General features: G+C 40.5%; 1 protein-coding gene across 3 annotated transcripts in view; it reads left to right on the forward strand.

Moving 5' to 3' along the window:
* Positions 1-15490, forward strand: part of LOC145412922 (mitochondrial amidoxime-reducing component 1-like) — a 31584-nt gene extending 16094 nt beyond the window's left edge. For 2 of the 3 annotated variants that reach the window (XM_080282725.1, XM_080282727.1), the window contains 3 exons: positions 6008-6216; positions 10290-10364; positions 14875-15490. In XM_080282725.1, coding sequence (XP_080138851.1) covers positions 6008-6216; positions 10290-10364; positions 14875-15013 — 423 coding nt within the window. In that variant the 3' untranslated portion in view covers positions 15014-15490. The remainder of the gene's footprint in view (positions 1-6007; positions 6217-10289; positions 10365-14874) is intronic. The other variant, XM_080282726.1, reaches the window with a different exon arrangement.
* Positions 15491-18509: the final 3019 nt, after the last annotated feature.

Consider the following 18509-nt stretch of genomic DNA (forward strand, 5'->3'; position numbering starts at 1 on the left):
CAATTTGTCTTGGCGTAATCACTTCATTTTCTTCTAAATACTTAATCCATCATTCCATCTTTTTTTTAAATAATTTTCTCACAGATTTTACAAACAACACTAGTAAGTGATACAGGTCTGTAATTGAGTGGATCTTCCCTATCTCCTCCTGGAAGATTGGCACAATTTTTGGTCTTTTCCAGTCTTTAGGTAACTGTCTGTTTTCCAGAGCACTCTTAATGATGACATAAACAGGTCACACTAATTGATCAGCACATATCAAGATCCATCCAACCACACTATCTGGTCCCATTGCTTTCCTCACATCCAAGTCCCTATCAGCTGTAGCACCTCATTCGTGTCGACTGCAGTTTCCACCATTCTCGTCATCCTGGGTTCCATTTCAGGTTCATTAAATTCCTCTTCCAACACATGGACTGACTGCAACTTGTTGTTCATTGTTTTGTACAAATCTTCTCTTTCGTTAGCTTCATCTCCATCTCTCAGCTGTATTATACTGTCCTTAACTTTCATTTTACCATTTACAAACCTGTAAAATAACTTAGGTTCTTTTTGACATTTAGTTACAATATCATTTTCTTATTTCCTTCCTTCCTCTGTCCACACCCTTACATTTTCATTTCATACCTGCTTGTATTCCTCCCAAGCCCTTTTACTAAACATTCTTCTCACTTTATTCCATGCTCTGTTTCATGGCTCATGTGCCATTCTATACCTATTGTTAAGCCATTCTTTCTTCCTTACCATTGTTGTGGAGAATTGTAGGACATAATTACAAACTTCTGTTGTATACAGTATACTTCTGTTGGAAACTCATATATCTCAACATTTGTGATCGCATTCATTTTGCTCCAGTCTACGCTTTGGAAAAAGTTCCTTGGGAAGCAAAGTCTGCCTTTTCTTCTCTTTTCTCTGTGTTTTTCATCTCCATTCCTTGTTCCCACCACTACCATCTCAGTAACCAAATGATCACTTTTACCAAAGGGGCATTGGTAGGTTATGTTCTTCACATTTGTTTGGGTCCTTTGTGAATACCAGCCTTAATGGTGCATCATCTCCTCTAATTCTTGTATTCTCTTTAATTAATTGAGTTAACATGTTTTCCATTACCATTTCCATCAGTTTATTTCCTCATGATTCCTCATTCTTCCCAGCATCCATCTTTCCCAGTCAACATCTCTACAGTTAAAATCCTCTGATTATTATTCTGTTTCTTCATTCAGTTAAATCTTTATCTTGATAATGGATACTCTTATCAACTGTTCATAATCTTCTGTCCATACCCTAGTTTGAGGGGGGGGGGGCATATAAAGTACTAGTTGTGGTGGGTGGTGGCGACCATCATCCACTCACTTGATGTAGTGCTGCCTTCTTCCTTAGCCTTTATCATTCTCTATCTGTGCCTGCCCTCCTCTCTTCCTATTTCTCCCATCTTTCCTGTCACTTCTTATTACTCTTCTTTCATTTACAGGTGGCTTTACATTGAGTGACAAGCCAAGTGGTTTCCTCTAAGCCAAGAAACCATGTACAACACTGGGTGGTAGCCATATAACCAAACCATACGTGCTCCCTACGTGTCAGCAAGTGGGTTGGTGGAGGGTTAGTGCCCCTCCCCGTAAAACAAATAACTCAGAGTTAAATGGCCACCCCTTATGGGATTATGGTGTCTGGTAGTAGAGTTGTAGTAGCTGATATCTATTTTTTTCCTCCATGGTCCTCTGTTTCCATTCCCAAAAGTTCATCCATGGTATTTTCAATTTTTATTTCAGTACGGGTTGGAATCATCACACTTCCCCCAAACTTCCCCTTTTTGTCCTTCTTCCACACATTATAGTTGTTCCATCCAAATAATTTGTGTGTGTGTGTGTGTGTGTTTGTGAGAAATCCAGCTACTGTATTGTGTAAAGAAGAAAATATGCTGAAGGTTTTGCTTTTGAGTTGGAACCAAAATTTCAGTGGTTTATATGACTGTGCACATCTTTTTGTTGAGCTTGCAGTTTGGTTGTTCTGATATTTTGCATTCTCTTTCTTTTTCTGAAGTTAGGATGATGATGATAAGATATGTAAAGTCAACAGAAGTGGTTATAGCCATATTCCAGTTGCCTATTTGACTCTAGTCTAATACTGACTTTTAGATCCTATCGGAGTTGGATAGTGTAATGGTAAAGAATTACAGTAATAGTGTTCAGTATAATACCCCTTCACAATCACTGAACTCCCCGATAACAGTTGCAGCTTTCGTTCTCAGAAGATAGTTATGGCATCGTAGGAGGGAAGGCATAGTCTCTGCAGTCTGTTGTTGAATGTACTCGCAGTAAGGCACAGGAATAAGTTAGAGTGGTGCCGTAACTTCAGTGTGCATGTTAAACAGTACAGTTTGAAACATCTCAAAAAAATTTTTATGTTTGTGATGTGGAGTGTGGTATAGTACAGCTAATTTGTTCAGACTGTGGCATATTTCTCATAAATAGTTCATTGCACACACAATTATATTTTTTAATTTCTGTGTATACTTAATCAGTATCTACTTTTCTGTTCTTCAGCCCTTTCATAGCTTTCATTGCTGTCAGTAATGCATTGTCTGACACCCAGCAATGAGACCTTTCTTCTACACACAGACAGATAAGGCCTCTGTACAGAGTTAGCATATCTAACCTTTGAGAAGCTAGCTGATTTTCCAGGGGAAATTACAATGGATTCTCAAATTTCAATGGGAATATGTACCAAAAAACCACATTGAAATTGAAAACATCGAAATTTAAACTGAACTTCTTATGGGAAAAATTAGTGTGGGTCCGGGGCCTCCGAACCTAACTACATAAAATGATTTTTTGTCCACACCCCCTGTAAACATTATGAACTATAATTGTGGTTAAGTAACTGTAGTTCTGCATTGTATTGCCATACTGTCAGCAGGGGTATACTTGGTGTATTTCTGCCCTTTCCTGTATTGCCATTTTTCCTTTGGCTGCGAAGATTTAGAGGTGCCAGGCTGCTCTCGTCCATTACCACTGCTACCTGAAGAACCACTCTTGCTTGCCATCTTGAAACAGGTAAGTTGCGATGAAAATACAAAGAAAATACATACAACTAAATTGCAGTGAAATGCATGTTCACATATGGAAGGTACAGGCTGAAAGTGCAGCACATGGCTGTAGAGGGCTGGCTGCTGGCAGGACAGTCACAAGATGGTCGCCAACAATAGAGCATCGCCTTGCACATGGCTTGATGTTGTTGGTGCCTACTCCCATCCAGGAGCTCTTGTCCTTAAACAACATGACTATTTTTTTTCTCAGTCTCTATTGTTCATTTCTATGTTGCTCCTTATATTCATAATTACTGTACTTCTCTTCGTTTCGGTATTCTGCCTGCTGTACAGTATTTGCTACCACCTGTAATTCATTTTGTTTTAGTATTTCTGCTATTTATTCTCTTCCTCTAATATCTCTTGTTATATCTTTGAGTTATTAAAGTATTGATTAATTAATAAGTATATTTATAGAATGACAGGGAATCGTCCAGGGTGCAAATTGTCCTGACGGGAAATCGTCCATGTTTTGACGGGGAATTATCTGACAGGCGAATTGACTTGATGGTGAATTGTCTCGGAACCATATCATTGCATGCTTCATGTACTGTATGAATAAATGATGTTGATTTTCATTCTCTTCTTGACACGTGTCACATTGTAACAATATTAGGTTAGGCTCACACTTTTCCTTATAATTTTCCTTCACTTCTAGCATTTTGGTTTGCATCAAAAATATTATCTTTGCATGTTGTGGTTGGAGTCTGGCCCTGAGAGCATCAAAATACGCGACTTTGCATAAAAAAGTAAGGTAGGCAGACCACTCCAAAATGCATCGAAATTTGATTAATCGAATTCTAAACTGTTGAAATTTGAGATTCCACTGTATGTGATCTTTCCAGAATATATCATGTAATAAAACACTAAAAGAATACAAAGGATTGTTTTGAGATAAGAGCATTAATTTGTACAGATTAATATGTAGTAGATTGATGAAGGAACTGGGTTTTGATCCACTAATAATAACATGCTTTCTTTTTGCCCTTTGGGTTTTTTATCCACTAATAACATCAATGTCCTTTTTTCCCATTCAGAATCAGTAATCATTTACGTATCACTTATTAGTCCATTGCAAAGTTTGGTTGGACAGTACAGTAAGACCTCACTATAGCGGACTAATTGGGGCCCAAACCATTACGAAAAATGTAAAATTCCGATAAAAGCGACATCCAGACTTCCCCCTGCTAATCCAGACTTTTTATGAAATGTCAGACATTAGTCCGGATTGGATGAACGTTTTTTAAATTGTTTTGGCTACCATTGTGGTACTGTACTGTGTTATAACTTCACTACAATAATCAAATGGTATAATAATATTGTACTGTACACTGATAAACATGTCTTTTATTTACCTTATTGAGGTGAACATAGCTGAAGTGGTCAGGCAGTCCGGACTGTTTCTGGCTTTATCAGACTTTTTCTGATATATGAGAATTTAGTCCAGTAGCTCCAAGAGTCCGATAAAAGCAAATCCCGGACTATTGAAGTCCGTTATATCGAGGTTTTACTGTACTTGCCAGAATTGTAAGAAATGACATGGGAATGCATTGATGCATCATCTTTGAATGTTAGTAGTAGTACAGGTAGTAGCAGAGTAACAGCGGTCTAGCTGGCCAAGCAGACCCATCAACTGCCCACAAAGCAGGACTGTCCTGTGCAGTGAGCATTTGTTTCCACACAGCAGACAGTGTGTTGTGACAGCAAAGCACAAGGAAGAATATGGAAGTTTAGTTCCTAGATCCTTTGGTAGTCTCAGTCAGCTGTTTTTCAGTGAAGAATAGGAGAGGTGGTTTTTCACAGTGCAGATTTGAGGAAAATCCATGGATGCTTCTGTAGTTAATGAAATGTGAGTTACATAATTGTCTGGGACATCCCCATATGTCATTTGTGAGAAGTTGCCCACTCTGGGTATATTTTAGGTTCTCTTCATTGGCAACTGTTAAGGCATAATCATAAATTAGTGTTCTTTAATTTTTATTGTGTTATATCTTCTGCCTATAGTTTTCAAGTGACTAATTGGAGGAAAATATGTAGAAGAGCATTGTGAACTACTGGTATTATACAGTAGTGCTGAAAACAGTAGAAGTCAGCAAAGGAGTATTCCAAGGAGTTCAAGTCCTGATGTGAATTGAAATGGGATCCTCATCTTTTTCTGTCACCGGCTTTCCATTCGCTAAAGAAGTACAGCCCTGTTTGACTGGTGTATACAGTACTGTATCCCTGCTATTAATTTCAAGGTAAATTCATATAAGCTGTAACATTGTAATGTAGGTAGAAGTTGGGGGTGCTTAGTATCCAAATGGACTGTTATTATTGTTTGCTGAAAAGTTGGATTTGTCTTAAACCTCCAAAAGATGTATAAGCCATGTTTTACAATATTACATTATTAACATGTAAATATATTGTTCCCAAAGTAACTGTCTCCTCCAGTATTACTATCCCCTTTGTGTGCACCACTTCTTAGAACTCTGCACATAACTAACCCTTCCACTGTACTACATTTCTCCACACACTTGTACTGTTCTCATTTTACTCCTTTCCATCTATTGTACACTTGCTGATTCCCTGCCCTGTTCTGTACTACAGATTTTTATTATGGAGGGTGAGAGTTGAAATAAATATATGTGTGAGGCCAGAATATTTAAGGTTTCCTGAAATATATATATATATATATATATATATATATATATATAGTGGCTATCTATCTGTCTATCTATTGCCAGACGCCTCAATTCCGTTTGGGGTGGCCACAAACAAATTGCCTCCACGTTGCCCTGTCCCCTTCCATTTCATTGCCCTGATCCCAACTCACAGTATTTATATATATATATATATATATATCCCCTGGGCTCCTACACTTCTCATGGGGCAACATAGGATTGGATGATGGATGGATATTTTCCCTATCTCCCTCAACAGTCGCTCTATGCTGACCTGAACAGCTACATGCTCATGACTGATGAGAGCATAGCAGACCTGCAGACTAGAGTTCCAGGATGCAAGCTTCACCCTGTCAACTTCCGCCCCAACATACTGGTTGAGGGTACACCATCTGCGTTTCATGAGGATATGTGGAAGTACATCAAGATAGGTGATGCTGTATTCAGGAATGTTAAACCTTGCTCCAGGTCAGTCTCCATCTATCTATCTATTGCCAGACACCTCAATCCCTTTCGGGGTGGCCACAAACAAATCGCCTTCACGTCGCTCTGTCCCCCGCCATTTCACTGCCCTGCTCCCAACTCACACCCCCCTCTCTCTCTCTCATATACCTCTCCACCCCATCCCTCCATCTCATCCTCAGCCTCCCCCTCCCTCTCCCCCCCTCCACCTCACTCACATACACTCTCTTCGTCAGTCTTTCACCCTCCATCCTCTCCACATGGCCAAACCACCTCAGTGTATTCCTCCTAACGCTTCCTATCACATCCACACCACAACGCTCCTTTATATCCTCATTTGTCAGCCTATCTCTCCATGTGACTCCACAGGCTCCTCTTAAATAACTCATTTCCACTGCTCTCACTCTTGACTTGTGTCCTTCCAACAACGTCCAGGATTCACTTCCATACGTTGGAGTTGGTATCACAATACTGTCATGTAGTAACTTTTTCACTTCCATGCTCACTTCCCTGTTTCTTATCACTTCTTTCAAGGAACCAGCAACCTTTCTTCCCTGCTGTACCCTTTCAAGCACTTCACCCTCCAAACCTCCATCCCTACTCATCACACTACCCTAGTACTTAAACGCACTCACATTATCCAATTCCTCACCATCCAGCCTCGCTGTACATTCACTGACTTCACCTCTGTCAGAGACCATCACTTTACTCTTCCCTACATTCACCTTTAGATTCCATTTCTTACACACTCTCCCAGACTCATCCACCAAGCCTTGCAGCTCTCCTTCGTCTTCACACAGCAACACAGTATCATCTGCAAACAACAGTACAGGGAGTTTCCAAACACCACTCCAACATCCACTACCCTACCTTGTCCCTCTTTATTACCCCATCCATGTACAGATTGAATAGCCATGGAGACATGACACATCCCTGTTTCAACCCAAGCTTCAAAGAGAAAAATTCACTCAGTTCACCATCCACACGCACTGCAGCCTTAGCACCATCATACATACTCTTCACAGCATTCAACAACTTCCCATCTACTCCATATATTCTTAATACTTTCCACAATCCTTGTCTATCGATCCTGTCATGCTTTCTCCAAATCCATGAAAGCCGCATACAACTTCTTTCCCTTCTCAAGAAACTTTTCCACTAAAGATCTAAGAATGAATATCTGATCTACACAACCTCTTCCCTTCCTAAAGCCTCCCTGTTCTTCTCCAACTAATTCCTCTGTTCTTTCTCTAACTTTGTCAATAAGTTTCCTGCCATACACTTTTCCTATTATACTAAGAAGACAAATGCCCCTATGATTACCACAATCTTCTTTTTCCACTTTTCATTTGTACAAGAGAATAATTATACCTGACTTCCAATCTTCCGGGACTCTACCTTCCTCCCAGGCCAGTCTGCACATCTTCCACATCCATTCTACAACTATCTCTCCCCCATGCTTCAGCATTTCACGACACACTCCATCAATTCCTGGGGCTTTCCCCAATTTAACTTTCATCGTTGCTTCCACAGCTTCTATCCTACTGATTTTTTCCTGTCTTCTCACCTCCCTTCTTCTCCCAGCCATTCCCCAGCCACTTATACTCGCATTACTTCCATTCTCTATGTTCAACAATTCCTTAAAGTATTCCCTCCATCTGCTCACTTTTTCTCCCTTCTCCACTAGTAATCTACTATTTTTATCTTTCACTCCCCTGCTAACTTCACTTCCACCCTCTCTTACTCTCTTCACCTCTTTCCAGAACATTTTCTTACAGTCCCTCCACCTTACTCTCAAATTCCTTCCAAATTCCTCATCCACTTTCTTCTTACTCTCTCTTGCTAATCTTTTCATCTCTCTCTTTCTTTCTACATATAACTCTTTCTTCCACCTCTCAACTTCTTCCACGCCCCTATTTCTCATCCATTCATTGTCTGCTTTCTTCTTTTGTGCCACAGCCTGTCTCACCTCTTCATTCCACCAAGCTGTTCCATGCACCCCCCCTCAATCTTCTCTTCATCCCACACACCACATCACATGCTGCACATATTTCTTCTGTGAATGTCCTGCACATACCTTCCACGTCCCCCATCTGCTCCAATTCATATTTACCCAATCGTTCCTCCACTTCTCTCTTATATTCTGCCTTTTTCTCATCCTCTTGTAACCTTTCCACTCTCCTTGCAAATACTCCTTCTTCCTGTCCTTCCCTTCTTCTATTTCTCCATTTTATTTGGCTCTTTATTCTGGCCACCATCAAGTAGGGTCAGAAAGTCCACTCCCCCAACCTCAATAAGCTCTTGTATCCATTACACATCTTCGCATCCTTTGATCCACACACACATAATCAATCATTGCCGTCCTTTCATTCAGTTCACCACCCACCCTTCTCATCATTTGCCATGTATACCTGTGGATCATTTTGTGCCTGAAGAGGGTCCCAGCACAAATGTCCACTAACGCACTGCCATTCTCATCTATCTCAGCAGGCACACCCCACTCACCAACTACTCCATCCACCTTCACATTCCCTACTTTACCATTCATATCACCGATCAAAAACACTCTCTCATTCCTTCCAAACTTTTCCATGCGCACTTCCTTATTTGTCCAGAACTCTTCTCTCACTCTGCTTGTATGATCTTGCATTGGCGCATACACACACACAGTCTCCCACATTTGTATTCCAACTTGCAATCTTATCCACACAATCCTTGACCCAACTGATCCATACTCTCTTATGTTCTTCTTCCATCTTTTACTCACAGCTATACACACTCCTTCTTTTGCCCTCTCATTCTCACCTACTCCTACACATATCCCCCATCCATACTCCCATTCTCTCACACTCTCACCTCTCCATTTAGTTTCAGTTACTCCACATACATCAACTTTTGCACCCTCAAGCACCTAGACGCTCTCTCTCTCTTTCACCTCATCATTCGCACCTCTTACATTCCATGTTGCTATTACCATTGTTTTTTGTCCTGTCTTTCCACATACATCAACTTTTGCACCCTCAAGCACCTAGACGCTCTCTCTCTCTTTCACCTCATCATTCGCACCTCTTACATTCCATGTTGCTATTACCATGTTTTTTGTCCTGTCTTTGGTCGTCATCTTTTGGTCAGTCCTTGTCCAAAGCTTCTTGTTCGTCTTTTTAGTTAGTTGTTTTCCGGGGAGGGGCACTAACCATCCGCCAACCCTTTTAGTCGCCTTGTATGACAAGCAGGGATACTGGGGGAGTATTCTTGAAAAAAAAAACCTTCCATTAACACTTTCACACAGTATGGTTTGGGCATGTCGAGTGGATGGAAGAAGACAGTTAGGTGTGGAAGGTGAGGTGTGAATGTCGAGGGTAGGATTGTGAGAGGCAGACCAAAAAAGACCTGAGACGAGGTCTTAGTGTGACCTCAGGGATAAGGGGCTGAACAGGATGACTGCCAGAGATCGAGCAGTGTGGATAGCAGCCATTAGATGACCAAGGCCGACACATATAAGCATGTTGGAGGCTTTATAAAGAGTACAACAACCTTAGCCTAGTTCATATGATATCTACCATTATCCATTTCACACAGTATGTCCCCACCTCAGACTAGCTGAATGAATGTATATTTTATCATTTGTAGTTTGACTGTGTTTTTAAACAAATGAGTGACTATGCTTTAAATAAATAAATAAATGATACAGTATTTGTTTTGATTAATTTAGTTTTTCTTGTGTTCATTCATTATAATGTATACTGAGTGTTAGTTCCATGTAGTTTGTCAGGGTTCATGTCTTGATGGCTGTGGGAATATTCAAGACCTCCTGTTTGGCGGGCATCTTATGCGAAATAATCTGTTTCAGTGGACACTCTGGTGTTCATAGCTCTTTAACTTCTTTTCATTCCCTTCATATTTCTGAATCCTACTTCCCCCATTCTTTTGTTGGAAATAAGGTTCTGGTGATGATTACAGTTAACATTATCAGTCTACTGGGGAATGAAATATTCTCTTAAGCAGCAAAATGATTATACTATATCTTGCTGTGGGTAAAAGGGGGAAAAAAAAAGTGATGAGGTATCATCCTTGTGCAGGTGCATTTTCACTACAATTGATTCCCGGACTGGAAAGAAGGACCCCAACATGGAACCTCTGCGAACTCTCAGGAAGTAAGAGTCCTCATATTTCCTTCATATTCTTGACATCTTTTAATTGTTTGAAGCAAGGTATGTCTTTTGTAGTCTATTCTTGCTGCTATGGTACCAGACAATTGTAGTAAACTTCATGAAGGCCTCTTGTTATAAATGAGCATTCTAAGGCTGTATCTAACCCCTCCAGTTCAAAAAGTTTGTCACAAGCTGAAGTAAATTATCAGAGATGACAAGAATAAACTGAAAAAAGATATCCCGAGGCTGAATGGGTTAATTACCCCTCAGCCATTATATATATAATGCAATCAGAAGTGAATGCAGAAAAGTACCTGTATGCCGTATAGTGAAATCTGAGCTTTAAAATGTAAGAAAAGAACATGTATATTCTGCTTTCACTTTCAATGCTCTTCTACCTTCACTTTTGAGTGCCTCAAATGTTCTCTCTGGGAGTGGCTTTGTGCTCTCACTGCACAAGCAATGAGTTGAATAGAATTTGACATATTTAGTGTATAGTTCTTGGTTTACTTTTATTACTGTTTGGAACCAATGAGAGCCCCATAGGGTCAGTTTCTTACCTGTGGTTGATGGGTCTGCTCAGCCAAGTAAATGTGTTAATGAACATACACAACAAGCACTGTATGGTATATTAGTGCCATGGTTTGAATACTTCCAATTCATGTTCTTCTAATACTGTATATGGATATATATAACTTGTAATCACTTTAGGAAGGTAATTTGTTCAAGTAAAAGGCGGATAGTTATGTTTTGAGTTTGGTAGTTTGCTTAACCCTGATATAAGGAGACAATATTTAGAAACAATTATTGATAAAGGTTGGACCTATCACCACTGTTAAATCACACTTCACCATTTATGAGTCATTTTTGTTAGTTTAAAAGTGTGTGGCTTAATAGTAATTGGCGCATTTGGAAATATATTCTTTAGATTACAGATAACAGTGGTGTTTCAGTGGCCTTTCATGCACAGACTAGAATGAAATGCAACGATCACAGCAAATGTAAATACTGGGTGGTCATTTTGACTTGCATGCATCAACGCGTCCACACGAGATTCTTGGAGGCAGCTATCGAGAATATCGTTGTAGTGAGATCGCTGTTAATTTTTTAAAATTGCACTGAGACAGGGTATAACATTTTAATTATTGATTTAGCGATTTATCATATAACAGGGCATCGTAAAACGAGGCTGCACTGTGTGTGTGTGTGTGTGTGTGTGTGTGTATTTACCTATTTGTATTTACCTATTTGTAGTATACAGGAATTGAGCAATGCTCGTGTTGTCCTGTCTCCATATCCACATTTATCAAGTCTACCTTTACACACATGAATGTTTTTCTCATGCACCACCTCTTTGTCTAAGTCGTTCCAAATATTTAAGTATTTACCTAATATACCTAATTGTGATATACACGGAATGTACAGTGGGGCACCAATTTTCGCGCCTAATTGGGTCCAAAAATAATGCGCGAAAGTGGAATTAGCAAAAGCTGGGGCATTGTCTTTATGGCAAAAAGGCTAATTGGTTCCCGGTTATCCTAAAGTAACATCAGATTTTCATTTTCACTTGCAATACAGTACATCAAATCACTATTGCACATTGCATTGTGAGATACAAACAATAAAAACTGTACAGTACACATTATATGAGGAGAAACATACCACAGAGACCAGGTTGAGGTGTTTAATGGATGTTGGGGGTAAGTATCCGAGGCGTGTGGCGGGCTTATTTAGCCACGCCAGACGTATTGGCGCCACCTCTTGCTGCCTTGCTACCACTCTCTCTCTCTGCCTCCTCAGATGCAACTTGATGCAACACTTCCACTCTGTGCTGAATTTCCCTTTGTGCTAGGTTCTCTTGAACAAATCCATCGAAATCTTCATCCAGGTTAAGCTCCTCTGTGGCACTGTCAGTAAGGATAGCACCATGGTTGGCTGCACCCTCGGCTTCCAATGGTACTTCCACCTCCGTTATTTCCTTAGTCTCTCCCCCCACACCACCAGGCCCTTTCCCCACACTACCAGGTATAGTAGAGGCCATTGAACCGTGAGAATCCAACACAATGGAGCTAGCACGCTCGTACACAATGGCGGGAATGGGTGGACAGAGTGTTGACATGACATAATTCAAGATGGCGGTGGGTTGCGGGCGGGCGGTGCAGGAAATTCAAAGTTCCAAATATTGTCCCAAACCCAAAATTTGTGCACGAAAATCGATTTTTTTCAAGCGAAAGTGGAAGTTAGGGAATATTTGGTGCATGCCGCGAAAGTGGATTCCGCGAATCCTGCTGTAGCGAAAGTTGGTGCACTACTGTACTATGCTCGTGGGTTTCCGTCGCTGTTTCTCAGTAAGTCGAATTTAACTTTAAACTCGTTTAAGTTTTTAGACTGGACGATCTCTTTGTCCAGGCTATTCCATAAGTCTATACTTCTGTAAGGAAAGCTATATTTCTTGATATCCTTCAAGCAGCTTGACTTTTTCAATTTCATTCCGTGTCCTCTTGTTGCTCTCTTATCCCATACAAACAGATCTTTGTCAATTTTATCTACTCCCACCATGGTCCTGAACACCGCAATCATGTCTCCCCTCTTTCTCCTTTCCTCTAACGAAGGCAAATCCAGTTTTTCCAGCCTCTCTCTGTATGACAGGTCTGTCAGACTGGGGACCATCTTGGTTGCTGTTCTTTGTATTCTCTCAATCTTGTTTATATCTTTCTTTTTGTGTGGGGACCACACTACCGCTGCATATTCTAACCTGGGGCGGATCATGGCTACTATCAATTTTTTCATCATTTCCTCATCCATATAATGAAATGCTACTCTTATGTTAGTCAGGAGTTTATAAGTCTCTCCAACTATCTTGTTAATGTGCTTTTCTGGTGACAAACTATCTTGGACCAGCACTCCCAAATCTTTCTCTTCTCTCCTTTTTGTGATTAATTCATTACCCAAAAAATAATTCAGTGATGGTCTCCTGGTACTTTTACCCATTTCCAATATTTTACATTTCTTTACATTAAATTTCATTTCCCACGTCCAGCTCCAATTGTGTATCCTATCCAAATCCTCCTGCAGTATTTTACAATCCTCCTCAACCTCTATCTTCCTCAAGATCTTTACATCATCAGCAAACAGACTTGCATAACTGTTCACTCCATCTACCATATCATTTACGTAAATCAGGAACATTACTGGCGCCAACACTGAGCCTTGAGGGACTCCACTTGTTACTTCTCTCCATCCAGACGACTTTTCCTTTATTACTGTCCTCATTTGTCTGTCTCTCAAAAAGTCTCTCATCCATTCCAGAGTTTCCCCTTTAGTCCTCCTATATATTCTAGTTTCCACATTAGTCTCTTATGAGGTACCTTGTCAAAGGCCTTCTCTAAGTCTAAGTACACACAATCCACCCAACCATCTCTCTCCTGTACCACATCAATCGCTCTTGAGTAAAAGCTCAACAAGTTAGAAACTCATGACCTTCCACTTCTGAATCCAAACTGACATTCAGCCAAAATATTCATCTCTTCCAGATATTTTATCCATCTGTCTTTCAGGATTCTCTCACACAATTTTGCGACCATGCTGGTTAGAGACACTGGTCTATAATTCAGGGGTTCTTCCCTGTTTCCTCCCTTGTGTGTGTGTGTGTGTGTGTGTGTGTGTGTGTGTGTGTGTGTGTGTGTGCGTGTGCGTGCGTGCGTGTGTGCGTGCGTGCATGCATGTGTGCATGTGCACATGCACATAGTGTGTATGGTAGCTGAGAAACCCTGTGAGAAGGACTGCGAAATATGTCATGAGTCTGGAAAAAGCATATGGCAGGGTAAAGAGTGAAGATTGTGCATGTCAGATATGTATGATTTGGAATGAAAACTGTGGAAGGCTGTAGAGTTTTTGTGATGGTGTGGTAATGAAAAGTGGCAAGTGGAGGTTAGACTGGTGTGTATGGTGAAGGGTGGAGTACTGAAAATCCAATGTACAGTCGAAGACCCAACTATCTTCCCAAAGTTTGATGGATATGTAGTGGAAAAATTTAACCATTTGAAACACGCACTAGTATAGGTAAGGTTTTCATTGTATTTCACTTAGTGTAAGTTTTCTGTGGACAGAACTTTGAAGATAGTTGTGTCTTAGGACCCGGACACACATGCCCCCAAACATGTGATCGTCAAGAGGAAATGAGGCTCATGGGTCCATCCAACATTCAGACTCCATTGATGCAGCTCTAACCCGATGCTTCATTTCATCTTGTCCATCACATGTTCGGGGGCAAGTGTGTCCGGGCCCTTAGATTGTACTGTACTCAGATGGTGATATGTTCCTTACTAATAGTTAACAGGATCCTGGCAATGTGAGCCAGGGTTTTTTAATGTCTTTGAGTAACTTGGCTCTGTAGTAAGCCATTGCCATCATCATCATCATCATCATCCAAGTTTCATCCCACTGTTTAACTAAAGAAAGCATGCCAGTATTTATGTGACTTATTAACTACAATAACATAAATGTATTACAGGTACCGCTGCTTGGACAAGGATGAGCCCACCACCCCACATTTTGGCATCAATCTGGGTCTGGATCTGCCTGGCTTGCTGAGAGAAGGGGATGATATTTATGTTGCCACGGTACTTTGTAAACAGTTGAACAGAGCATAAATAGTTAAGATATGCACTTGAAATTCAGTTTTTCCTTGGTATATACAGTACTAGCAAACATCTGGATAGTGTCATCGTGACGACCATATAGTAACTGCTTCCACAATAAGAAATACTATAATGGTTATCATCTCCACAGTTAAGAAGAAAATTTCCTTCCCATGTGATCTGTATGTGATCTAAGAGATGACACAACCCCATCACAGTTATAAAGTCATTTGTTTATACATACTGTCTCCTGATGATTTATTCAGTTTAGAAGAGACTTTGCAAATTGGAGTGGTTAGATACGAGCTTCATTAATCCCATACTTTGGGAAGTCTTTCCTAAAACCATGGTCACAAACATTTTTTAGCAGTTCTTGCTAGAATTGCTGTTTTCCTCACTATAAGGACACTCAAAAGTTTTAGAGGTAATTATTTAGGAAGGATTTTCAGGTATTCGTATTCTTCTGAACACCTAAAACTTTCAGAAATAATCAGGGTCAAATGCGTGCTAATATACAAATTGTAATGCATATTTTTGCACTTATTTCATCACATAATATATTAGTGCAGTAATACCCCAATATACCATACCATACCCTTAGAGGCAGTACCCTAGCATAACAGTGTGGGTAGAAATACCACCATATCCCACCTAATGATGGCCAAACCCCAGTTTAATGATGGGTTTTGATTTTTTTTTACTGATTTTGATGATATTTTAGACTAAAAATGTGTGTTCAGGTTGATTTATAAACAGTTTTTAGATTTAGATTAATGTGTTTTAGCCTTAGGTGGGGTGAAGATTAATGTGTTTTAGCCACAGGTGGGGTGAACATTGTCATTTTGGGGAGCAGTTTACTAAGTTTGATTTTTTCCAGACTTATGTTTGATGATTTTCAAATCTTTGTTGGTTTTAGTGAGTAATTACAGGTGTTAGGCTTAGGTTTGTTTCTTATGCAGCTGTCAGGCCATTTATATTGGCTTTAAACTTGTTTTTGGGCTCATTTGGGTGGGTTTTAGACTTGATTAGGGGGGAAACCCAAGGCTGAAAAACACATCCCATTGCTTTATATGTTAAAACTACCCCAATATGCGATACCCTGCCTAACGATGGGTTTTTACTTAACCAGTTGCATCGTTAAACCAGGGTATACCTGTAGTATCATGCATAAAATAAATAATTTTAAAAGCACAGCAGCGGTATACAACTGATGTTGGTGAGACCAGCTTTCGTGTACAGCCAAGCTCACCGCTCACTTAAGGTCAGAGACTTCCTCACATTGCTATCCTCCTTGTCAGTAACATGAAAAATATGACTCAGCAGATGAAGATATTGGAGTTTGCTGAGTTATATCCATTTTCTCATGGTTTCTGGATCCACCAAATTAAGCTGTGACCATTTTATAATAAATGCTGTCACTTCCCCTTCTAGCAAACTACAGTACTGTACTTGCAAGTCCACAAGTGTTTTCTAAGTACTGTAGTAGCCTGTGTCTGTATTGTAAGCATCAACATAACCAGAAGGGCAGCATCCCTGTTGGAAAATATATTTCTTGTTTCTATTGCTGTACTCTTGCATGTCTCGGTATGATGATCATTTGCCACACTTTCATGGCAGCACACTTGTTCTTTCTTGCTGTGATAGAATGGCTCATATGACCACCTTTGAAAGATGTCAATGCTTTTGCTCTTGCTTGAAAATATACCCGTGTGACTATGCCTTCCTCACCCTGCCCTAGGATGGGAAAGGAAGTCTGGATGGTGATGATGATAATGAAATTATCTGGAAATACTTGTAGTAAAAGTGCACGAATCTAATAGCTCCTCAGACTGTAAGGTCTGTGGTGGTGAAAATGGGAGGGAAGAACCTTCCCCGTCTTTTATTATTGGTATATCATATGGTAACTTCAATGGACAGCATATTTGTTGCAGGCAGTCTTGTAGTCCCAGTGGTACTGTAGGAGAGGATGTAGACATTAAATAGGCACTAGTATATATCTCGTAACACAGTGTACAGGATGTAGTGTCTGCTGGGGACATACACAGTTTCTTACTAGGAATGTCAATCCACATAATGTATATCCACAATCTTGTTGTCCCAGACCATCAAGAATAGAAACATATGATGTATCTCAGACAATCTCTTTGTAGTCCAGACATTACACCTCACATATACACCCTCTCCAAGCTGTATATAATATCAGAGAGCTTCCCTTCAGATCAGAAGGGGTGAGAGAGAAGAAAGGGTCAGAAGGAGCTGGAGAGAAGGCCTGTTAACACGAAGGTCAGATAGAGTGAGAAGGAGTTGGAGAGTAGGCCCAAGAGCACAATCGGGGCAGAGGCAGGAGATAGGGAGCACGAGAGTGAGAGTAAAGTAGAAGGACAGCAGCTGGCACAAACTGTTACTAACCATAGGCTATACGGGTCATGCCAAGCTCTTAACTTTTATTCAGGTGTCTCACAATAAACTCCACCAACCCAAATCTGCCTGTTTTATCATCCCACTTAAAATATGAAGAGAATAACGGAACAGAGAAGGCCTACACTGACTCCTACACGCCTCACCATTACTCTATCCTAGCGACTCTGCCATCGACAATTCAACCAAATAATATTCTCTGTAGAAATACTTAGATTGGTGGCGAGCGGTAATAACGAACCAAGTACGATAAACTATGCTATCGAGATTGGTGAACAACAGTAAACTACAACAAACTACACCCTGCGAGTTTATACAACCGCTACAACGGTAAACTACGATATCTACCTCTACGTTCACTGAGAGTGGTGGTGAGCTGTAAACGAAGCTGATTAACATCTCAGTCAAAGCAATCTGTGACTCCTCTACAAGCAGCAATCAGCAAACAAGACTCGCTTCTAACCACCTCAACACAACTCCACAATCTACGAGAATCAGTAGCAGTGATAAACTACGTCAGTCAACAACTCTACAAGCCTGCAAGTTAATTTCAGAAAGTAAGGAAAATCAAACACAACAAGTTAAGAAGAAACAACAACAAGGAAGAGTGGGAAAGGAGGAAGTGCTGTGGTAACAGTGTTGACCCAGCATGGTGATGTATCAACAAATCTGACTCCATTCCTTCCTCCTCCAACCTCCACCACGATCCCCACCTTCCCCATCATGACCCCCACCATCTTCTTCACCACCACTACCACAGTGAGGCAGCAGGTCAGCAGTGTCATCATTTGCTAATATCGTCAATCAGTCCAAGTGCCTGACAACACCAGCCTGCCATCCTGCACCTGCCTGCCTGCCTGCCAGCCTGTCTGCATACCCCAGTAATGACACAGAGTGCTGATGCAGTCATACCAGGACCCTGACCTACAATAATCAAACCCTACCAACACCCTTCAGCCATCATCACTATCATCAGCAGCAGTGCCCTAGCCAGTATTCCCACCACAATTAATATCAGTGAGTTGAACATTTACTCTTTTATTCTGATAATGTTTCTTCATTTACTTACAACTTTATGTATATACGCAGT

This window comes from Coenobita brevimanus, chromosome 94 (genome assembly GCF_032717465.1).
Source record: "Coenobita brevimanus isolate Jiangsu-jjx chromosome 94, ASM3271746v2, whole genome shotgun sequence".
Lineage (NCBI taxonomy): Eukaryota > Metazoa > Arthropoda > Malacostraca > Decapoda > Coenobitidae > Coenobita > Coenobita brevimanus.